Source organism: Solanum dulcamara, chromosome 9 (genome assembly GCF_947179165.1).
Source record: "Solanum dulcamara chromosome 9, daSolDulc1.2, whole genome shotgun sequence".
NCBI classification, from domain to species: Eukaryota; Viridiplantae; Streptophyta; class Magnoliopsida; order Solanales; family Solanaceae; genus Solanum; species Solanum dulcamara.
Window position 1 is genome coordinate 13,962,090 of NC_077245.1, and position 25,120 is coordinate 13,987,209.

At 32.6% G+C, this 25,120-nt stretch overlaps 1 protein-coding gene across 6 annotated transcripts; it reads left to right on the top strand.

The window, feature by feature from the left end:
* The first annotated feature begins 831 nt into the window (after positions 1 to 831).
* Positions 832 to 16,804, top strand: LOC129904724 (uncharacterized). 6 transcript variants are annotated; one of them, XM_055980304.1, is made up of 8 exons: positions 832 to 1,027; positions 1,775 to 1,997; positions 2,135 to 2,350; positions 2,427 to 2,551; positions 2,626 to 2,802; positions 4,902 to 5,195; positions 15,357 to 15,710; positions 16,178 to 16,804. In XM_055980304.1, exons 2-8 carry the CDS (start codon positions 1,963 to 1,965, stop codon positions 16,411 to 16,413), a joined length of 1,437 nt encoding a protein of 478 aa, XP_055836279.1. In that variant the 5' UTR covers positions 832 to 1,027; positions 1,775 to 1,962; the 3' UTR covers positions 16,414 to 16,804. The 6 variants fall into 6 exon arrangements, with proteins under 6 accessions (XP_055836279.1, XP_055836282.1, XP_055836283.1 ...); XM_055980307.1 differs by having other exon boundaries at positions 15,411 to 15,710; XM_055980308.1 differs by having other exon boundaries at positions 15,414 to 15,710.
* Positions 16,805 to 25,120: the final 8,316 nt, after the last annotated feature.

A 25,120-nucleotide genomic window follows, 5' to 3' on the forward strand; every position in this document is an offset into this window, starting at 1 on the left:
TAGGGGTCGTTTGGTAGTTGGTTAGAGTTATGTAGATATTTGTAATATAGAAATTAGGGGTCGTTTGGTAATTGATTTGAAGATGAGTTATGTAGATATTAAATACTGCATAATACTACATTTGGTAGCTGTTTAGAAGGTAGGTTATTCATATATAATTTATACTAGATTTGATTTGCAATTTAGAAACTACATAACTAAATATATATATATATATATATATATATATATATATATATAAAGTAAGAGAAAATTTATGTATTATTTTATGTAAAATAAAAATGTGGAATAAGTAATACATGAATAACTAAATCATGTAAAACCAAGCCATATAGACAAAATACATAATTTTTTCATAACTAATTCATGTATTGCTAATATCTGCATAAGTTAAAGTATCCACCAAACAGCTCCATTAGAAAATTCATGTTTTATTCAATACATGCATTAATTATTCCACTTTCTTCATAAATTTATTTATTCATATTTTAAACTATTTTAGTAAAAAATCTAACTCGGCTTATTTCCTTTCCCCATTTAAAAAAAATGAAGAGGAGAAGTCAAGAAAGGTAGAGTATTAAAAAAAAGAGAAATAAATACGGGATAATTACGTCACATGGTCATTCGGCAAAAATAATTAAAAAAATAGCCATTCGCTGTATAGACATATATAGTCAGTGTATATTTTATGTATAGTCAAACTATATTTAATTTTTAAATGTATCATAATGTATATTCAGTATAGCTCATATATGAATAATGTAAATAAAATATGACTATATTTATAATTTATTATATATATTTAAAATTGTACCAATAAATAATGTAAAAAAAAAGGGCCTTCTTCGCCACTAGCGGTGCAATTGGGAAATTTGGTGTATACCGATGACCGAAACCCCTTTCCCTTTTATGCAATGATTTCTCCGAAACCCTATAACCCATTTACAACTTCTCTAAAATCACCCATTTTCTCAGCTCATCAGTAGTATTAACACGACAACTTCCTCCTTTAACTCTGCAGATTCAGGTGAAAAAGTTCATCTTCTTGTTAGTATTACTTAAAGTTTAATACTACTTGTGTTTGTTTCTCAAGTTCATGTTTTGATCATGGGTTGTGTTTAGTTTGCAAAGTGATGCAATTGGGGGTTAACCCATCTTGATTATAGATTGCTTTTTTCAATTTTTTTTCTTGGGGTGGGGTTACTGAGATCGACTTCACAGTTCCAGAATGCAGGATTTTGATCTTTCACTTTCATACGCAAGAGTATAGTTGATGTGCTTATTTGGTTTTCTTTTTGTTTTGCCTTTGTATCAACAGATTGTCTTCTTTAAGTTTTTGAGACTTGAAACTTCAATTTTGATGGTGTTTTTTTGGAGAAAGATTCGTCTTGTAATCTTTGAAAAGGAAAAAAAACGTTATCTTTTGGATTTCCAGATGTGTAAGCAGAGACCATTTTGAAATTAGTCAAATTTAAACACTAAAAAGCGAAAGAATACTTTTTTCCCCCTTGATGAACAGCTTTTTGTTGTTGAAATAGTTGATCTTGAAGTTGCAATCTTCGTGCTACTCTCTCCCTCTTTTATTTTTACTTATTATATAAATAAAGTAGACGTGTTTAGAAAACAAACATGACGGTATGACATAGTTTATATGGTTACCTTATTAAGAAAATTAAAGAACTTTGTTTGCTATGGTAGTTGAGATTACCTCTCTTGGCTTGAGTTTGGTGAAGTAGTTGATTAATTGAAGCTTATTCTTAATTAACAATCACAGACGCGATTGAAGAGGAAAAGATGAGGATGGGAAGATCCTTGAATGGTTGACCTTTTTCATTTTTTGGTGCAAGTACAGATGGTTCACGTCTGACGGAAGCTTGTTGAAGTGAGAAAAGACGATCTTACAGATTGACAGAAAAGCAGTTTGCTTGGTATAAATTAGTGCTTTCAGCTCACAATTGTGACATGGCTGCAAAACCAATTGCTGATACCATATGGAGGTACATTGAAAACCTATTACTAATTTATTATTCTTTTTCCATACTAACTCTTAACTCTTCTGGAGGAGGCATTGATAAAAGCTGCAACTAGTTCTTATTCAGTTCTAGTATGAAATCTGGTTATTCTTATTTCACAGGGGTAGTTTCATGATCTCCCGTCCGGAGATGAGATTGAATCTTGTAGCCCATCTATCAAGTAAGGCATGCGCAAAAGTATGGCTGGCAGCTAAAGAGATGGAAGAGGTGATCTATCCTGAATTTCTTCCCAAGCGTGATGTGTGGCCAAAGAGTTTTAAAAGTTCTAAACTGATTGATGATAATATTGCCATTTATTTCTTTTCAGTTAAAGGCAGGTATGGTAACCAACCTAGCATAAATCTTTGCGTCTTCTGTTATACCACCTCTAACCTTGGTATGATTTTGTCTCAGAGATGATCAAGTTTTTGAAAATCTGCTGTATAATTTAAGACACTACGACATTGCATTAAAAGCCTTGGTTGGTGATTCTGAACTCCTGATTTTTACTTCTGCCCATCTGCCAGAAAAGCATCACAGTAATTCCTACCACCCCAAAGTCTTGAATAGACAAGCTTCTTCACATGTTCGACTAACCACACTAAATTTGCAGGATTTGAGGGTAAATTATATCTATGGGGTGTCTTCAGTGGAAGAGAATCTCCACCTCAACACTCACCCGATGATTGTTTCATTCATAATTCCCGAGTGACACAAGCTTCAATCCTGAATTCAGCAAATGATGGGAACGATAAAAGTTGCAAGGAATTCTCCAATAAGAAAGACCCTTGTAAGTCTGGGGGTAATTAAACTTGTTGGCTGCTTGCTTATATGCTCACCCGTGTAATTTAATGAATATTACCTTCATCAAGTAATGTATCAATTTAGCTGGATAATGTGAATTTCTAGCTTTAATTGTTTGTGGTGTGCATGTACACTCGAAAGGAAAATATTTTTGAAGATGCTACCGGTTAAACTTAAGTTTGAAGATACATGTTACTATTGTTCAGCAAGATGTTTTAATTGTTCATTTTATTACTTTTTGAAGTTTGAAGATACATTTTTTTTTAAGAGCCGAGGTTCTCTCGGAAACAGCCGTCCTACCTTGGTAGGAGTCAGGTCTGCGTACACTATACCCTCCCTACACTATACCCTCCCCAGACCCCACGTTGTGGGATTTCACTGGGTGGTTGTTGTTGTTGTTTATTACTTTTTTATGTTTTGTTTTCTTTTCTGTTTTTTTTTTTGAGAATGAATTTCCTGATTTGATTTTCTCAGTTATCATAGAAAATACTGTTCGCCTCATCTTGTGGAGTTTGGTCATTTTATAGTTTTGAAAATCAGGGCCATCTTGAGGAGACATGTAGTTCTTGTCCTTCACAATGAGAAATGGTTGCAACTTGCAAGTGTGTGCCAAGTAGTAAAACAGGTGAAAATAGAACACTTAGGAATAAGAAGCTAGTGGATATTGATAGTAGATGGAAAAGCAGAAAGGGAGATCAATGCTTAGAGCTTCTCCGTGAAAAAATGCCATATAGGATGTGTGAAGGCCAATGGAGCATGCGAGAGGTCATTTAGCCACAACGAGAGCTCACTAATCGCTCAAAACAGTTGTAAAATAGCCAATTGAAAATGACATTTCATCAGTGTGATTTAGTGCACCAGAAATCAGGAGTTTTGGTGCATTGTTCCAATAATTAAGTCATATCTTGATCGCTTTTTCCCTCTTTCTAGATGGAACAAGCGCTGTTAGAAGTAAACATATAATTTGTTAGTGGCAATGTACTAAATACCACTAATTTGACCAGCCATTCTACAGATACAAGACTAATGGTAATGTTTCCGAAAGATGTGGCTTAAGAAATGCCCTAACTTTCTTGTCATTTTTCATTTCTACATGAATCTACAGTACTTCATTTATTGTCCATGTGAAGTTGAAAGAAATCTCCATTAAACAGTATTGACATTTTTGTCCTTTTCCTGTTCTTGTGTTTCTTTCTGGCCTCATTTCAGAGGGGAATAATAGAGTTTGTTTTAGGCAGAGTGTTGAATATGTGCCTTACAAAACGTTGTTTTTACTTGCAATTGTTTTAGTTATTACTAACCTTTTTCCCGATATTACTAACCTTTTAAAATGCATTGGTACCCTGCCATAAATTTAGTTTCCTACTTGAGGGAGTTGAAAGTCCATGGTTCAAAGTGAGAAGTTCCTTTTTTTTCAAAATTAGTTTTCAGGTGTAACAAGAATGCCCCAATCAGCATAGATGGTTTTGTTTATTTTCCTTTGGGATTTTTATTGTACTATGTATATGTTACATGATTGTTGTATAACAGTACCTTTGGTGCAAATCAATAATATCGAATAAGTGCTCTTTGTAACAACTTAAGCTTTTAGATGTTATGATTACACACTTCAACATGATATCATATCAGATAGAGGTCCTGAGTTCGAGTGTCCTGCCACCCATTATCAAAAAAGAACTTCCACATGTTTGGCCCATGGAAAAGAATTAGGCCCACACATGAGGGGCGTGTTGAAAATATGATTAAGTAAATAAACGCGTGCTCTCTCTAACAAATCTAGCTTTTATATGAGATGATATAAGCTTAGTTTTGAATAAAAAAATTAAAAGAAAAAGAAAATTCACATCTATGCGTTACTTGTCAATTTGTTAGTGTTTATTTTAAACTTTAGTAGTGCTTCCATCAGGTCTAATTACTAGTTTCTTTACTTTTGTAATTTGCTTCTTGTGTACTTATTAAGTGCATGGATGAACTCTGTTCTCGTTCCATTTTATTCTTTCTCTTTTTTATCCTTCCCTTCAAATCTGTTGGAAGTAAGATTTTTTTTTCTTTGGACATCCTCCTCTTGCTTCTTTAAATAAGCAGCACCTGCCTCAAAAACAGCTAGAAAGGGAAGACCGCTTGATGACGCTTGGCAACATGCTACTCCAGTAGATGGAAAGAAGCAGAGGACAGTTTGCAATTATTGTGGATTTATCTCTTCCTCTGGAGGCATTACTTATCTTAAGACACATCTGGGTGGAGGTGATCCGACGGGTTCGCTAAAGGGTTGTCCAAATGTGCCACCAGAAGTCAAAAGGGTGATGAAAGAATGGTTACTAGGAACTATAAGAGGGGGGAAGGCCCCACAGCTACATGATATCAGGACTGACTTTGAAGGTATGTTTCTGAAAACAGGGATGATTTTATATAGCCTTTAATATGGAAAACTAGTAGTATCTCGACATGAGTCTTTTGCTCCACAGAAAGATATTTATTTCTATCAGAATGAGAAAAACAGAAGCATCGGAGGATGCTGTTTATTGCCTGTCCCATAGCTTAATTTTGGATGACTTGGAACTGCACTTTTGTAGTTTGAACAGGGTGTGCAGTTGGTGAAGAGCTTGTGTAGATTAACCTCTTTTGGATTGTCAAAGTATTTTGCTTGTTTGTAGATTGACTGGAGACCCTTATATAATATTGTATATCCGCTGCTTCACACTTTTTGATAGCAACCACAACCTGTTCCATATTTATGACAGGAGATTTTCTAGAAGATTGATTCTTATGACAAAGAGTTTAGCCAACATACTTCAGTTCCGTCCTTTAAGAGTACTACAATGTTCAATCACCATTACAACTTCAATCTACAACAATATACATCTAGTAGGATTAATATTAGTAAAAAAATATCATGTTTAGCTCTTCTTGGCATTTCATTAAAAACCTAGTGTGCATAAAGCACTACAACCTTCTTCTATGGTGTTTCTTCACCCGGCAACCTATCTTCTTGCCAACAAATGATACAATCATTTTTAGATATATAACAACTTCCTTCATCAACATCGTGTCCAACAATTCACTCCCAATGATGTTGGCACCAACAAATAGAGGAAGAAGAACAGGAAAGAGACGAGCAAATTCTGTATTTGATAATCTTCTCTCCCACAATTACAAGTTATATATCTCTTGGACTCTAAGTGCAAAACTTAAAACCTAAAGGACTCATTTGTATACTATACACTTATTTAGCAAGTCGTAGACTCGACTATAAAATAGAAAATTCATATGGAATAATCTGTAACTCTTCTTACTCAGCCTAATTATATCACCCAACCTATAATTCTACCATTTAAATCATTTCTTCTTTCAAGAACCGTAGCTCAATGCTACTCATTTCAAGAACTAATGTTATTTACAAATGGTGATTTCACCTCACAATACCTTTCAAATACTAAATCCATAAACATATTCAAGTGTGGGATGAAGAATTTTACTCTTGGTAGACAAATCGTGAATTTCGGATTTCATGGTGTTCTTGACCAAAGTTGAAGGTTCAAGCAAGAATCTGTAATCCCAAGGTTTAATCTTGTTATGAAGATTCGAGAGTTGAAATTAACTTAAAACACCATTAAAACTCACATTGGAGTGTGTTCAAGTCTTGGACGAGCTCCCTCTCTCTAGGTTATTTTTCTGACTTGGGGAAAATGAAGAAATGGGTCCCAACTATCCTTTAAAAAGGCTTTAGGTGCCTATGTGGGCCACACAGTCCCCTGTGTGACCCATGAAGGTCTTTTTGGATGTGTAGCTTCTCTACTATTCTTTAGTAAAAAGGCCATAACTCCTTATACAAATGTCCAAATGACAAACAGTTTGAAGCGTTGAAAACTAGTCTTAAAGAACTATAAAAATGTCCAAATGGAGATATGCTTATTTGAAGTTGGGTCTTGTGCAAGTTCATTTGCAACTTTAGTCCATTACATAGTTCCCAACTTGACTTTGTTCTAGGGCTCCTCTCCTTGCACCTTGAATCTCTTCCAATACACCTCCTATCCTCCTCACCGTGTCCATGTGATATAGTACTAGTCTGTACCCTTTGGCACACAAAACATTATTTCTAGTCATCGTTGGCACACTTTAAAGTCTTAGATTGTTTCGGGCTTTACCATTTACCCAAAACACTTCTAAACCCATCGCAGTCCATTTAATTACTTTTTGACTCTATTGCCCTCGGGTGGTCCTTGCGTTTCGAGCATGGCCCATTTTTTTTGACATTTTGAAATCGGATTTGGCTGAATTTCTAAAGTTTGAATTTACGTGGCCTTATAGGTTTCCGCACACTTAGGATCTTACATTCGAAGAATTCAATGAGGATATAAAAATGAAGTACAAGAGAACAAATTCGAAAATCTATTTCTTTCTTGAGGAAGCTATCATCTTTTAGGTTTCTCATTGGTATTGGTATTCTCCTTAGGATCTTAGGCAGTAGCCTCAATACACTGATCAAACAACCATCTTCTTCCAAGAATATTGTGATAAGCATTCATTGACTTCACTCCACTTCAATTCAAGATCATTTCATAAACATACACAAAAAAGGAAGATTTCACCATTTTAGATACCTTAAACTCATTTTCCGCTTTGAACATTGAAATCTATTTGGTCTAGGATACATGAAACAATGAAGCTTCAACTCATTCACTAAGATAGTGCTTGCTAAATTCACATTACTAGCAACATCCACTGCTGGAGTATAAGTTTTATCCTTAAACTAAACATCTTTCGCGTAAGATATTGCCCTTTTGTGTCTCAATACTAGGTCATCCAAAGGGCTTGTGCAGTGTCGTTCCTCTTGTTGCTTTAACATCATTAGCAACATAAGGAACAATTTCATCAACAACCTTATTAACCTCAACTTGGACCCTATCAACATTATGATCCTTCTCAATTTGAGGTTTAGTAATATGGAATTCAAACCAATTAATTGAGTTATATCACCTGTCCTACCACAAGAATTCTCAATCTGTGTTCAACGATACCATTTCCGACATGAATTTGGAGATCTTCAACGTGCGAGGTATTGTTGAGAGACTATTCATTATTAACAAGTACAATCAGACTTTCAACTTGACACTCCTCAATATAGATCCTTTTGTACCAACAATTTGAGTTACACCATCAACTCTACCACTAGAATAATCAACTTGAAGTGCACCACGAATAACAACACTCTTAACAATATTTCAATCCATATTACGAGGGAAAAAAGATGTAAAACTTTCTACTTTTAAAATCTTACCTTGAAGCTATCTTGAATAATCATTTAAAAAAACTAAGTGAAACTACATAATGTCTGAGCCCATGCAGGAAAGGTTCCAAGCTAATACAAGACCAAAATAGCAAACTAAAGAAGCCTTCCGAAAGCTGGGTTTTTGTGGTGCAATTCATGGCATATGATTGGCTTTCGGTTGTGCTGCAGCAAATCATTCATGAACTCAGTACTTCATTGTTTTAAATTGTCATGTAGTTCATGGTGTGGTTGAGGGATAGTGTGTGTGAATATGTGCTACGTTGAAAATGTGCTCCAAAATATGGTGTAAATTCAAATACTGCGCGTGCCTTTGAAGGACATGTCGTTGGACCGCACAAAGCAAAGGAACTTGAACTATGGCCTATTTGTGTTATTGTCCAAGTGGTTGACTCTCATGAAGGCATTGCGCACATGAGCAGTTTTGATGCCTTTCTAAAATCTTCCAACTCCGAGAGTTGGACCTCCAATATGTTGTACCTCTTTTGTGAATCTTCTAGGGTAGTTCTTCAAATTATACCTTCTAGCTTGAAATGGGTTTTTATTTATCTTACCAAGAATGTTATTATTTTCGTGGATGCACTTCCTTGGTGGTGACATTTCATTGTCAATCGAAATCCTTATATTTGTTGATTAAAAATAAGGATATACACCTCTGTTGGTCGAGGGGGAAAAAAGGAATCGGGCACCATAGGGTGTAGCCTGGTGGTCAATGCATTGGGTTGAGAACTATGAGGTCTCAAATTCAAATTTTAGCAGTGGCAAAAACACTAGGTGATTTCATCCCATTTGTTCAAGCCTTGGTGGACAAAGTTACCTGTATTGGTGGAAGCTACCTCGTTGAATTAGTTGAGTTGCTGCTCCAGACACCACAATTATTAAAAAAGGGGAGGAATTGGAAAAATGTAGGATTGGTTCTATCCACTTTGTTGTAGATTTGTTAGTCAAAGAGAAGCTCAAGCAATTAGATAGCAGCTAAAGCAAGAAAGGACGTAACTCAATATTTTATGCAGACAACTTGCACTGCTGTTGCATAGTTAAAAAAATTTCTGGCACTAGGATAGAACTATCCAGGTATGTCCAGAACTTATTCTTTTTTGATCAAGTAATGAGTTTCATTAGAAAGAAGCATCAAGAAGATCAAAGTTACATAAGGCAAAGAAACAAAGAGCTGAAATGACAAAAAAGAGTAGTTAGCCAGGCTCGTATACAATGTGCTTGTCTAAAGTAAGAGTGCATACCAAATCCAGAAAATGGTCAGTACTAATTGCAGGGGACAACTTTGTCCAGCAAAAAAACATAAAGTAAACGTTTAACTTTCTGATTTGGAGTTGAGATGCCATCAAAACGTCTTCTATTCCTCTCTGCCCATAAATTCCAAAAGGTAGCTGCAACAATCATCAACCAGATTTTCTTGATGGCCTTATCAACTTTCCATCAACTCCAACTTAACTGTGCCCGTCTCAGGTTCTCTGGCATGACCCAACTTAGACCAAAAATGCGTAGAACATACTCCATATATCAGTGGCTACATGGCAGTGCAGTTTCTTGATTCCTTCTACATAGGTAACAACTGTTAGTGTTGTGAAAAAGCGCCAAAGCGCTCGCTTTAAGTGTGAAGCGAAGCGAGGCGAGGCACTAGCGCTTCAATACCGTGAAGCGAAGCGATTTCAGAAAAGTGTGCGCTTCATCGGAGAAGCGAGAAGCGCGCTTCATGTAGAAGCGAGAAAAAAGCTCGCTTATTTGTTAAAAGCGGCACTAGTTTTTTTTTAAAAAAACAAATCTGTAAACTTACAATTAATTGTTCCAAGCTGCTGTGACTTCTTCGAGACTTCGACAGTTCAACCTGGTTAGTTTTTCTTCTCTTCTTCTCTTTCTCTTTCTATTTTTATTTCTATTCAACAGTCCTGCCGTCTGCGCAACTGCTGTGATGTTCTTCTCTTGTTCTCTTCATCACTTCTTCTCTTCTTCTTTTTCTATTTCTATTCAGCAGTGCAGTTCTGCGCAGCTACTGTTATGTTTTGGCCATTTTTTTTTGATTTGGGTTCTCAGTGGACCTCTGTTTTGTTAAGCTATGCTCTGTTTTTTTATATTTGTATCATGATTTTTTTTCTCATAAATCATTTTATTACCAAAAATAAAACCATGAATTACAATCGTGAAGATCACTAAGGTTAAATTGAATAAAAGAGACAATAGATGAATTATACCTAAAAGGCTCTAACATTACCATCATAAAAAAAATTAACTAACATTTATCATATAATGTTAATTAATTTGGTGAGCTGAAAAATTTGGTAGAATTTTTTATAGTGATTTTATTACACAAAACAAGGGCTGCTTTATTACCCACTGCAACTGCTTTATTATTTTTTTTAATATTGCTGCAGCTGTTCTATTAGGCTAGTGGGCTCATAGTGCGGTGATATGATGTGGAGGATGGTTATTGGATGTTTAATTAACTGCATAAAGGGAATTTATCAAAAAGTGGAGCCCATAGACCACTTTCCATGGCCAATTTTTGACTTAAAACCCACTGCAGCAGCTTTATTTTTATTTTTTTTAATTTTGCTGCAGCTGCTCTATTAATTTTGCTGCCATCTGTCAACTGCTCTATTATTGTTTTGACAATTTGACTTGTGTGACTGAATTATTATTCTATTTTTTCTTTGTAGTAAGTTGTATTTTCTTAATGGCACAAAAAAGGGATCCAGCTTGGGCATATGGAATTGCCATGGGAAGTAACACAAGAATCAAATGTGTTTTTTGTGATATGACATATAATAGCGGAATATTTCGTCACAAGAAGCATCTTATTGGTGGTTATAAAGATGTTAAAGTGTGTCCAAAGGTCCCGAATAGTGTGAAGGAAGAAATAAAAGAGTATTTTACGAAAAAAAATGAATTTAAAACTCAAATGAATCCTGAAGCATCCATGGTTAATCTTGTTGATGATGATGAAATGGATGATGAAGTTGAAGTGAATACGCCAATGGGCCTCTCTCAAAAAAGAAACCTTCAACTAGTGAAAGTGGGTCATCCACCTCTAGCAATGTCAAAGGTCCTCTTAATCTCTATTTCTCGCAAAAAACAAATGAAAAGAGAAAAGGTGGACCTATTGATCTAGAGGCTTCTAGCAAGATTTTACGGGATCGTGCTGTATCTGCTTTTGCTAGGTGGATGTATGATGCAGGATTGCCTTTCAATTGTGTTAACTACACCGAAAGTTTTGGTGAATTCATTGAGGCAGTAGGCCAATATGGCCCTGGAATGAAGCCCCCCACCTATCATGAGGTAAGAGTTCCTTGTTTAAAAAAAGAGGTGGAAAAGACAAACAAAATTGTAGAAGATCATAAGGTTCAATGGAAAACGTATGGTTGTTCCATTATGATGGATAAATGGACAACAAGGAATGGGAAAATGATCATTAATGTTTTGGTGAATTCTCCAAAAGGGAGTGTGTTCCTTGAATCTCATGATGCTAGTGACTTTTCTACTGATTCTAATAAGATGTTTAACTTGTTTGAGAAGACTATCTTGAAAATAGGCAAGGAAAATGTGGTACAAGTTGTGACTGATAATGCAAGTCAGAACAAAAAAGCGGGTGACATGTTGAAGGGAGTGTTCCCGCATATTTTCTGGACTCCTTGTGCTGCTCACTGTATCAACTTGATGTTTGGCGACATTTTCAAAGAGGCCCTGTATTCTACAGGTGAACTTGAGTCTTGATATTTAATGTTCATTTTTAATCTTCATGTTAGTTTTCTTACTTATTAACTATTAAATTTTTTTGAATAGTTTTTGGTAAGGCTGTTATGATACATTCTTATATCAGTCAAAGGACACTGTTGTTGAATATGATGAGGAGATACACAAAGCAAAGAAACTTGGTAAAACCTGCTAAGACAAGATTCGCAACAGCTTTTTTGACATTGCATAGTTTTTATACGCAAAAGAAAAATCTGAGAACCTTGTTTATGTCCACTGAATGGAATGAGAGTGTCTATGCAAAGGAAACTCTTGGGAAAGATGTTGCGAGACACATCATTAGTCCATATTTTTGGAATGACATTGTTCAAGCACTTAGAGTTGGTGGTCCTTTAGTTAATGTACTTCGTATGGTGGATGGGGAGAAAAAACCACCAATGGGCTACATTTATGAAGCCATGGATAGGGCCAAAGAAAGTATTGAAAAGGCATTCAATTATGATGACAAGAAATATATGAATGTTTTCAAAATCATTGATGCAAGGTGGACAAATCAACTTCATCAACCTTTACATGCAGCTGGACATATTTTGAATCCGGGGCTCTATTATAAAAATAATGAGATGAAGACTTTAACTGAAGAAGTGTGGTTGGGATATCATGCATGTGTTGAGAGGATGATCGTAGATAAAACTTTGCAAGACAAAATAGGGGATGAGCTTGGTGTGTACATGAAAGCTGAAGGGCTACTTGGAATTGAGTCGGCCATTAGAACTAGAACCTTAAGGTCACCAGGTGAGCATTTCAACATTTAATTGTTAGAGCATTAATTTTTAAGTTATTACATATTAACTTTTAAAATGATTCTTCTACAGTTGAATGGTGGATGCAATATGGTCATAATGTCCCAAACTTGCAACAATTTGCTATTAGAGTGCAAAGTTTAACTTGTAGCTCATCCGGTTGCGAGAGAAATTGGAGCGTGTATGAACATGTGAGAACCTATATTATGTTATTACTAAATTAAATGGTATCTTAGTTGTCCAAAGTCCTCCCATTAATTACTTTCTACGAATTCTATGCAGATTCATACTAAAAAGAGAAATAGGCTTGAGTTAAAACGCCTGAATGATCTAGTGTTCATCAAATATAATAGAACATTGGTGCGTCGCTACAATGCTCGCAATACCATTGATCCAATTTTGTTGGATAATATTGATGATGCAAATGAATGGTTAACTGGAACATTCCAAAATCATGAAGATGAAGAAGTATATGAAGGAGAAGGTCTCACTTATGGTGAAGTTGCTACGGCTAGTGGTGTGGAGGAGAATATTTATGGTTTTAGGGGGAGTACTTTAAGGGGCAAGGAAAAAAGAGTAGCTACAGGTTCAAGTTCATGTTCAAAATCAAATAGAAGTAGAACTCTTGTTGATGAGTCCTCCGATGAGGAAGAAAATGAGGACCAAGTAGAAGTAGAACCCTTGTTGATGGCACTTCAAGAGTTGGAGGATCATGTTGAAGAATAAGATTTTTCTCTCTTTGTGATTTGGTTATGCATTTGCTTTATATGTTGTTACTTATGAGGATTATTGACTATCTAGTTACTTTTTAATCTAAGTCTTTTGAGTTTTTGATTATTTATGTATGCATATTTTATATTTTATATTTTTATACTAAATAGCGCTTTTTCTGAAAAAAGCATTCGCTTCGCTTCACGCTTCTCGCTTCTGTGAAGCGAGCCCTCGTCGCTTTTTTCCGCTTCTCGCTTCTCAAAACACTGCTGTTAACCAGCTGGAAACCTTTCCTGTTAAGGTCGTCTTGTGTTAGACAAGCTTCATACAGGGCAATCCAATTGAAGCAGATTACCTTAATAGGAAGTTTGGTTCTCCATATCAATTTCCATGGCCAAGAATCAATTACCTGATTTTGTGAGCAGATCTGTTTGTAGCAATCCTTTACTGAGAATATCCCATTTCTGCCCCAACACATGGTGTCTGAAAGATCTTCAACAACGTACAACTATCCATTTTTGCTTACATTTCAATCAAACTTCCCATTTCCCAGTCTTGGACAGGTATTCTTTGATGTATATCCCTGGACTGATTGCTTCTGTTTTGGGCAATTGAGGAATTTTTATCCACAGCAATGTTGAAAATGCTAGGATAATCATCCTTGAGAGCATTGTTGTTTATCCTTCCACCATTCCCAGTTTTGAAATGGATCTTTTGAGAGAAATCATTGCCCAATTTGCTGATGAACTTCCAAGGGCCAACTCCATAAGGGGCATTGGTAATATTTGTACTCCAGTTGTCTTTACTTCCGTGCTTAGCCTTGATCATCCCCTTCCAGAGGCTTTGTTCACCTGTGCCATACCTCCATAACCACTTCATGAGCAAACATTTATTGTGGATGGTTAAATCCCTGATCCCTAAACATCCAGTGCACTCAGGCTGTGTAACTTAACTCCATTTTATCAAGTGCAATTTCTGGGAGCTGTAGTTCATTTCCCATAGGAAATCCCTTCAGATTTTTTGCAGCTGCTCTAACACCTTTTTAGGCATGTTTAAACTTCATGCTAAGTCTAAAAGCTATAGCACATGATCTCTGGCCAGTCTGATCACCCAAAAAAGACGATGGCTTAAAACACAACTTCCTCGTTGAAGTTTGATAAGTACATTGTTGTTTTTCCCTCTTTCTGGAAGAAAGATGTTAAAATGTGAGCAAACTCAATTGGCTTAGAACAATTTCTAAGCTAGCTTTGGACATAGATTTGGTTGAAACTTGAAAAAAAGAGCTTTTGAAAAATAGTTTTTGAAAGTTGAAGTTGGGTTTGGACATGCATTTTACTTGATAAAAAGTTGAAGTTTTCTGGGTGGAAGAATGAAGAGCCGCTCCTGCTCTAAGCTCCTGCTATGTGAGGTCGAAAAATGGCCGAGTCACATCGTGCTTATTTTACACAACCTTATTTGCATTTATGCAAGAGATTATTTCCTCGGCTTGAACTTGCAACATCCATTTAAAATCAATCTAAAAGTAATTCATTTCCTTGTAAAAGTTGGAAAAGATTATCCATTGAAACTGGACAAGTGCTGTCCTTCTTTTTACTGGGCCTGTTTATTTGTTCCGCTTGCTGTTTTATTTGTCTTTGCTATTACTTAATTTTGGTTAATTATATTCCCTCTTCCTAAGAGGGGGAATAACAGAGTTGTTTTTTTAAACATCTACGTACATCTGAGAATTTCCTCTTGATATTTTGACCACCACCTTTAATTACACTGCATATGGAAGTGGCATCCTTTCCTGCACGTATTGCTACAATTTTGATTATGGGTTTGAAACAGTTTGTTTCGTTGTGTTTTAATTTTAGTAGTGTTTCCATCACACACAGTTATCCATTTTTTCTTTATTCAACAACAATTCCCCAAAATGAAAGGATCTCTTTACTGTAACAAGTTTCTGTTAAGGTTATTGTGCCAGGATTGCTCCTGCTTTCTCTTTTCCTTCCTTTTTAACTTTTTTCTAAATACCCCCTCTCAATTAAGATTTAATTCAGGATCCTATTGTTTGTGCCTTCTCCTCTTGCTCCTCTAAATTAGCAGCACCTGCATCCAAAAAATCAGTTAGAAGGGGAAGGCCACTTGATGCTGCCTGGGATCATGCTACACCAGTTGATGCAAAAAGGCAGAGAGCCGTTTGCAAGTATTGTGGTTTCATATCTTCTTCTGGAGGAATTACACATCTTAAGGCGCATTTGTCTGGAGGTGATCCAAAAGGGCCCTCAAAAGGTTGCCCCAATGTGCCGCCTGAAGTTAAAAGGGCAATGGCAGAATCACTCAACAGAACAGTGAAAGGGGTGAAGTCCATGCAGCCAGAGGAGATCAGGACGTACATGAAAGGTATGTTTCTAGGGATATAACACATCCAGAACTTGCTTTCATGAGGAAGTGTGCAAGATCTCCACGAAGTTTTTTGCACCATATAGAATGCTATAATACATCTTTTGGTCTCCAAGAAAAAGGAAGGGTATTGGAAAATTTTAGAGCTAGTTAACTCCTTACTTTACATAGAAGTCGAGAGTAAGAGCCTGTTTAGATTGGCTTATTTTAAGTGCTTTTAAGTTAAAATAGCTTTTAAGCACTTTTGGAGGGTTTGGGTAAACTAAAAAAGTGCTTAGAAGCACTTGGTTTAAGCTAAAATGATAAAAGTAAAGTCAAAAGCCACAAGTCAACTTATAAGTCAAAGATGAAAAGCCAATCCAAACAGGCTCTAAGCGGACAGGTTAGCAAGCAGTTTGCACTTTTTCTTGCTGTACATATTTACTTTTCCTTTCTGGATAAGTAACTAATTTTTTCAAATGTTTCAGCGGAAAATGATTGGTCTCCTCCCAGATCAGATGACTATTCGTTGAATCAACATAGAATTGTCAAGAATGCTCAGTACTCACATTTAGCCAGTGGGGGAAATTCTGTAAATGATATGACCATGTCAAAGCAATCAGAGACAGCACATGTGGATAGTTATATGGAGGTTATGAGTTCTCACAATGCTTGTAAGTCGAGCTTTTTAAGCAAACCTACAACTCGAGTAGGTTTTATTTAACATGTGCATCAGTAGGTTGAGGACTAAGAGCTAGAAAGGCAGACTGCTTAAAACTAATGGTGAGAACATGCTCCATTAATTTATGACATGACAAAACATACACGAGGACAGATGACGAAGTTGATTGTACTGCTTTATCAGCAAAAAAGTTGGTTCTTTTGATGTACAAACATCTTTTAACCCAAAGCTTGACAACGACAACATGGTGACATTGCTTGTGATTATTGTATCTATGTATTTGTTGCGATGTTCCCTTCAGTTTGGAGTGATTTTGCAGATCTATTAAACAGGTTGAGAATGTTCCCTTTAGTGTTGAGACATTTGAAAGTCCTGAAGTCGATACCTGCTGAGAAAGCCAGGTTGAAACTGAATTGAATCCGACATTATCTTACACTCAGATGTTAACAGAACATCAAGTACAAGGTTGTGTTAAAGATGCAAATACTCTTTTGCATATCAGTTGGAGATGAACTTACTTTAGATATGCATGCATAGGTTGCCAATGTTTCATTATCGTCTTGAGTGTAAGGCTACCATTCTCTGCCTCTATCGTCACATCTTATCATCTTATCTTATATGTGAAATAAATACACAACATTCTTACATCTTATACGTGAAATGAAATACGCAACATTCTCAAACCGTTTTATCTTTAGAAAATGCATTTTATATATGTATTTGTTTCTTGTATTACTTTTGAATGTTTAGTTCTTGAAATGGACAAGGCACGAGTAGATCCAGCAAAATCTGACATTAATAATAACAATAGAGCATACAACAATGGAAGAGAAGCAAATTGAACACAAGTTTCTGACTTATGGGCTAAAAGTTCTCAAACTAAAGTTTTATGGGGTTAAAGTTGGAATTGTGAAAGTCTTAACTTCAGACTTGTAGGACTGAAGTTTGAAATGATTGAACTTCATACCTTTGACCTGAAGCTGGGTTTTGACAATTCCAATTTCAAACCTGTAATTTTTTAATTTTAGTTTTGTCTGTCTAAATTTGATTCTAATGACTTAACTTTAACAACATTGTAAATTTAGGCTTCTTAATCTTTTAGGCTTGACATTTTCTTAAATTACTTGTTGATTTCCTCATAATTATGGTTTTATTAGGTGATTTAATTGTGTTAAAGACTTTGTTGGGCTGAAGCACGAATATCATTAGGAATATTTTAATAGTATTTTAACTTGTGGATGTATACACCAAAAACACAAATATATTGATAAAAAGAAAATTGTTGAAATTCATTCTACAACTTCAAACTCAAAAAATAAATACAAGTCGATTTGCTTGTTCCTCGAAATATTTTACGGAAAAGGGCCAAAAATATTCTTGAATTATAGAAAAATATTTAAAAATACTATCCATTCATCTTTTGATCTAAAAATACCTTTCTACTCATCTTTTGGTCTAAAAATACCCCTTCATTCACCTTTTTGGCTCACTATAACCCTTGAAACTAACAACCCTCTTTTTATTTTTTATTTTTAAAAATATTTATCATGTGATATTTTCTTATTGGATGAAATAAAAATTTCACCTCCATTAATTTTTTTTCATAATTTATCTTAGCCAAAAATAATATATCTCTTCAAGACCCCAAACTTTTTTTAAAAAAATCAATAGTTTTTTTTTTGCCGTAGCTTTTTCGTCTTATTTTTTTTTAAAGTTTGTTTTGGGATCATGAAGAAGGATATTGTTTGATTTGGATAAATTATGGGGAAAAATATATAAAAAATAATTTTTTATTTCCTGTAGTTTTTTTCTTTTAATGTAGTTTTTTATGATCATCAATCATGTATATTGTTTTGATTTGGATAAATTATGAGAAAAAAATTGAAAAACTTCTTTAAAAAATCTTTTAGTTATACATATTATTACAAGCTAGTTTTACAATAACTATCTAAAAACTATTTTGTAATAACTAAAAAAAATATTTATTTATTTTGAGCAATCTTGTAATAACTTATTTAGTTTAAAATAATTTTTAACTATCTTGTAATACTAGAAAATAATTTAGTTATACGTTTAACTACAGTCTTTCAGTTATTTTATTTATACATATTGTAAAAAAATCAGTATTATTAAACAGAAAAGAAAAATCAAGCGAAGAACTAAATAGACTTTTTTTTCTATTTAACAGGATAAAAAAAAAATTCTAGTCTTGTTTATCAATGTAGCTTTTTTTAAAAAAAAAATGAAAATGGGGGGGGGGGGGGGGGGAACGGGGCGCTTGAAGAGGTATATTGTTTTTGGCTTAGATAAATTATGATTTTTTTTTGTGGAGGTGGATTTTTTATTTCATCAAATAAGAAAATGACACATGATAAATATTTTTTTAAAAATAAAAAATAAAAAGAGAGTTGTTACTTTGAAGGATTATAGTGAACCAAAAAGGTGAATGTAAGGGGATGTTTAGACCAAACGATGAGAAGAAGGATATTTTTAAATCAAAAGGTGGATGGAGGATATTTTTAAATCTTTTCCTATAATTTAGGGATATTTTTGGCCCTTTTCTGAATATTTTATTATCTAAACGTCATAGAGAATGGAGAATTGAAGTTTTCTAAAAAAAATTAATTTGAAATGACAGTTTTACACTTTGTTTGGATGGTTGTTACCCGTTGTATTGTATTGTATTGTTAGTTTAAATAGAATGTTTATTTTGATTGTTACTTAAATTATGTTGTATCGTATTATTTAAATCCATCATTAGATAATGACAAAAAGACCTATTTTATGTAACGATCATTTGGCGTCATCACGTCATTAACTTAATATTTTCTTCTCATTTTATTTTTATTTATTATTTAATAATTATATTTTATCTTTTACTTTACATTTTCATAGTACTCTATTTTGTACCCTACTTTTCTTGTAAGTTTGTCATGCAAATTATTGATGTATGACGTTATGTAACGACGAAAAACGATACAATCTATTCAAATTCTATATTCATTAATACAACACAATATAATATAATTCGATATATTATGAAAGAATGCGTAACAACCATCCAAACAAAAGTATTAGGGAAAATTCTTGTAATTAATGAGGAACTCAATTGGTTCACCGCAACCTAATTGCAACTGACGTGGGTTTAAGTCTTGTGTTTGATAGTCAGTAGCATATTATTCTCTCCGCCCACAAAATATTTATCATATTTCTCTTTATCCATAGTTAATTTGATTAATCTTCCGAGGTGTATTAGATTAGATCAATTCAATATATAAAAATTAATTATAAGAAATTTTTTAGTCTATTTTAAAAAAATATTTCTTTCCTAATTTGACAACTTTTTAATTTTAACATATTCATTAAAAGCACAAATTAAAGGACATTTTGATACATTATACATATTTTTAATTTAAAACTATAAAATTAAAAAATCTTCTTTACTTTCTTAAACTCGATATCAAGTCAACAACAACAACAACAACGTGGAATCTCACAACGTGGGGTCTGGGGAGGGTAAAGTGTACGCAAACCTTACTCCTACCAAGATAGGACAGCTGTTTCCGAGAGACCCTCAGCTCAATATAAGCATAAAAAGAGGTCAGATAAGGCTAAGAATTGAGAGATTTTTCATTGTTCAAAGTTCAAGATAGATATCTGAAACTCTTTCCATATTTGCCCTTTCATTTATTGAAGTTTTTATATTTTCTAGGAGATAAATCACACTACTTGCAAAATTATATTTATGATTTTACAAAGGGCAATAATAGAAAGTATGATTCAAATTATGTCCTTAATATGTATGCATTGCCTCACAAATTCACTTAACATGGGATGGAGGGAGTAAGAGTTTCTCCTCAGTTGAACCACGGGAATTGAGCATTTGTAGGACTTCATAAGAATTTGAGAAATATGCAAAGATAAAGTAATAAGATCCACTGCAAAAAGCAGAGGATAATGTACAAGCAGGCAGACAAAATGGAATCGATTAGAAGATGGCAGAATCGTAGAGCTAAACAAAGGCTAATGCAGAATTGCTTACGTTGAAAAAAATATCAATCAAGGTCAGTTATGAGTTAACAGAACATGTGTTGACCCAAAAATTCAGAGGAGCAGTGACAAAGACAAAGTAAACTCGATATCAAGTCAAATTAAAATAAAATGCCTACCCTAAACCATGTTAATTATTATTATTAGTATAATAATATAAAATGTTATAATGTCATATATTTAAAAGGTTTAATAAGATGTATTATGTATTTAGTACATTAAATTCATTTGTTTGAGGACATTAAATTTATATAATGAATACACAATTTAGTTTTTGTAATATTAAAATATTATTATCTAGCTATAATAAGATACAATTTTAGTTTTTTTTATAATTATATATGTTGAAAGTTTTAAAAGGAAGATATTTGTTTTTAAAAAATAAATATTCATATGTATTTATTGATTTTTTTTGTTTTTGTCATTATAATATATATATATTGGTTTTTTCTCTTATTTGGGCCGATATTTTTGAGCTGAGGGTCTTTCAGAAATAGTCTAACTCCATGAGGTAGTGGTAAGGTTTGCGTACATTCTACTCTCCCCAAATCCAATTTGTAGGATTTCACTGGATAGATTGTTGTTGTTGTTCTTTATATGTATTTACATTTTTATTTTATTAGTTATTATTTTTTTAACATAGCAATATTTCAATAATAACATTAACACGATATGTACATTTTACATTTGTTTTATTCAAAACCATATGATTAATAATTTTTCTTTAATGTGTTAACATTTCTCAATAATAATATATTTATTTAGCATTTATCATGAAATTAAGTAAATACAAATAGTGAATTAATAAAATTTTTGTATACCTTATTTCTTTTTACAAAAAAAATGGGCTAAAGTATATTTTTCTATGCAATTTGATTAATTTTAAAACTAAATAATAAAAAAGGAAGCAAATAATTACGTGATAATTAATTATTTAAATCACAATTAGGGCTTTGCTTTAGTTAATTAAATAGTTTTAATTTATGCCTTGTGTCTCAATCTATTGAAAAACTTGGAAATAATAGAGAGAAACGAAATGGAGAGGAGCTCCATCGTAGAAAGGGAGCCATGTTTCTTTTCCCTACATCTCTCTCTATATGTAATAACAATGGTAAAAGAGAGAAATTCATAGAAAGTATAATCAAATTTATTATCGCAAAAAATTATTTCTTTATACCAAACAAAGATTATCTTCATGCAGTTCAGTTTTTAGCGGTCCATATTGTGGTGTTTGCAATGTTCTGATAAAAAAGATTTATTTTCTTTTTTTAGTGTTTCGTATTTTGACATGAATAAACAAATAGAGAAGGAATTAAGAGGATCATAAACAATAGAGCATACTGCAGAGAAGGAATTAAGAGGATCTTGCTGGCATCAACATATTCATAAATTGAGAGAGTGATTTCGATTACAAAATAAATAAATAATTATTGCGCACAAAACTTTGTATCCATTGAAATTTAATGAATTACAAAAGTTCTTACATATGATTAAACAATAGAATGCATGTTGGTGGGTTGAATAGTTCTCCTTTGTTAATTTCTGAAATACTCTATTGTTGCTTTGTTGAAGAAGGGGAACAATGTGGTTTGGTATGGTTATCCGAGAAAGAAACTACGTTGGTGTTGTTTGTGCCTACATTTTGTTTTATATTAGAAGTTGTAACTGTTATTTATATTTTAGATTTTAGATTTAGATTAAACTAGTATATGTACTTGTGCGTTGCCTGATTAATTGATGAAAATAAATTAATATATAAGCTTAGTTTATTGTCTACATTTAATAATAATAAATTTTAGCATAATTTTTTTTTAAATTATTTAAAATCATAAATACACTCACACAATCCATGTTATCCTCTTGTTAGAATAATAAAGATATACAAAAAAATTAATCGTTAGATTAAAAAATAAAATATAGCTAAGAAAAGTCCTATGATTATGATAATGCTAAGCATAAAATTAAATAATTTTAATCACTTGAATATCAAATTGTAGGCATGCTATTCAAATTTTCAAAGTTTGTCTTTCAATTTTTCTAAAAATCATATAATTATATGGTATTTTAGAACTATATAATTGTTATAGTTGAACAATATTTATAAATTTATTTTCAAATCTATTTCAGATAACACATTGAACGAATAATGATATATAAAAAAGATAATATTATAACATTTAATTTTTATTGCAATCAAAAATCATTAAGAAAATAGTCAAAATTAGTGAGAAAAAAGGTTATTGCATATGCATAAGTTATCAAAATTTTAGGAAATATATTTTTATAATTATTGTTATCATTGGAGGAAATAACAAATTTCAAAGTAAATTTTTTCTCCAAATTCATCATCACTACGTATAATAATATTTTTGCTTAATGTGAGTGCTAAGTAGATAACCTTTGTTCAATAGAAATATTCAACTCAAATATTTATTTTATATGAGATTCAAAAATTTATGCTTCTATCTTACATACCCTATTAGATATATCTATATATTTGAGTCTTAAAAAATAATTGATATGCAAAAAAACATACAATAGTACTTTCATCAATTATGCCAAAGTTGCAAGTGGTATTTTCTCACGAATAATGGTATAGAAGATAATATTTTTGATAGTGTCATATTAGATTATTCCGATTATTCTATTACTTAACAACACTAATGCTTCTTCAAATGTAAATACTACCTTAATAAAGTAATATTTGAAGCTCTAAATAATATAAAATTTGAATTATTCTACTCCAAGAATCCTCCAATACATGTGATGCTTGGGCAGAAATTGTACCCTTATGTAATACTATTTCCCGCATCTAATATAGCAATTTGACAATATATATTGCCAAATAAAAATTACAAACAAAGAAAAAATAGATGATAATCATAATTCCTATATGAAGATTTCCTTTAATTTTTTCACTGCTGGTGAATCGAGAGCGTGCAGATATTTTTTTTACTCTCTATTTCTTTTTATCCCATTTTTATTTCTATCTTATATAGTTGTGTGGATAATTTCTGGAAAGTGATTATGTGATGAAGGAAATGAGGAATGGGAAGTTACGCCCGTATAGTTGAGAATTTTGTGGATGGTTTATTTTTGTGGGGTCTTTTTCTTATTTTATCTTTTTTTTTAAAAAAATAACATATCTCTTCGGTTAAACAATTTGGAGAGAAAATTCTGGAAAAGATCTAAATTATGTAATTTTGAAATAATTACATATTTTTAAATAATTAATCAATAAAGATAAGTATTCTACTTTTTAACTTTGGTAACTTTTCTTTTTAGTGTTTTCAATTTTTATTTTTATTTTCAGATTTTTAATTAATTTTAATTATTAAAAAAAATATTTTTTGTGGTGCTGACACGATAGATAGATAGTACTCGTAACCGCGGGATGAGAGGAAAAAAAACATTTAATTTATTTGAGCATATCAAAATTATATAGTACAACTTTAAATTTAAATAATAATTATTTTATTATTAATGCAATATACTTAATAAAAAAATTACTATAACTTTTTATTAATTTGTTGCTCAATTTAGTATTGTTATATATTTGTCTTTTTTCCAATTGTTTACGATTCTTCAGTTTTGTATTATTTTTTGTCTTCCTTATCAGCAGCGAGTTAGAAGTCGGCATACTAGTTAGCGAAACTCAATAATTTTAAATCAAACTTTATATTTATCTTATAATATTTAATTTATATATATATAGCTTGACTTTATCCAAAACTTAGAATCCATAATCTTTAAAGTTGTTGTTTCATCATATGTATTACTTTTAGATAATATTTTTTGAGTTAAATATCTGTTAAAATTTTAGTGAAGTAATCTTATCCGTAAAATATAATTTTTAGTATGTGTTTTAAGAAATTAAGAGAGAAAAAAAATATCCATGATACCTCATCGTCCATACAAGGATTTTCGGATCTACACATATTCCTTCATTACTTGCAGAATTTTGAGTACTATTACACAAGTTCTTTATTTCTCTCCCTCATCACAATCTACCATAAAATCTCATAAGTATATATTTTAGTTGTTCTCCAAAGATCATCCTACTGTTTTCACTCTTATTTCTTCTCCCTAAAAATTCAAAAAGAGAATTAAATAAAAGTTGAAGCCATTTGCTGCTATAAAAAGAAAGATCTCGAGTGATACATGTACCAAAAAGAAGAAGAAATAATAATATGTTATAGAAAATTGATAAATGCCGCTCTCGTCCGCTATTCCTCCCAATGCCATCATTGTCACCTTTTCTGTATTTTGTTGCATCTTTTGCACTCTATAAATGTTGTTTTTCATATTTTTTTTGAAACTAAAATTCAAAGAACATAAGAGCATTAAAATTGTAGGAATAGAATTGAAATAATTATCAAAGAAATGTTTAGACTTTCATAATTAATTAATAAAAAATTGGAATTAAGAAAATACATGAAGATGCACTAACTTATTGTATTGTGATGAGCTAATTGTATACTATTGTTTAATTTTGTGAAACAATTTAAATGATAGAGGGATGGATAAATAAGTAAATAAGTGTACATGTTATCTATGGTGTTAATTACAACATTGTAAAAATAACACTATCTTGCTTAGCCAAGAAAACTTTAACTTTTGATTAGCCACCAAGTTAGTGTACTATATATGTTGTCCCTTCAAGTCCTGCAACTTTGTAATCCATCGATTAGTCAATAAC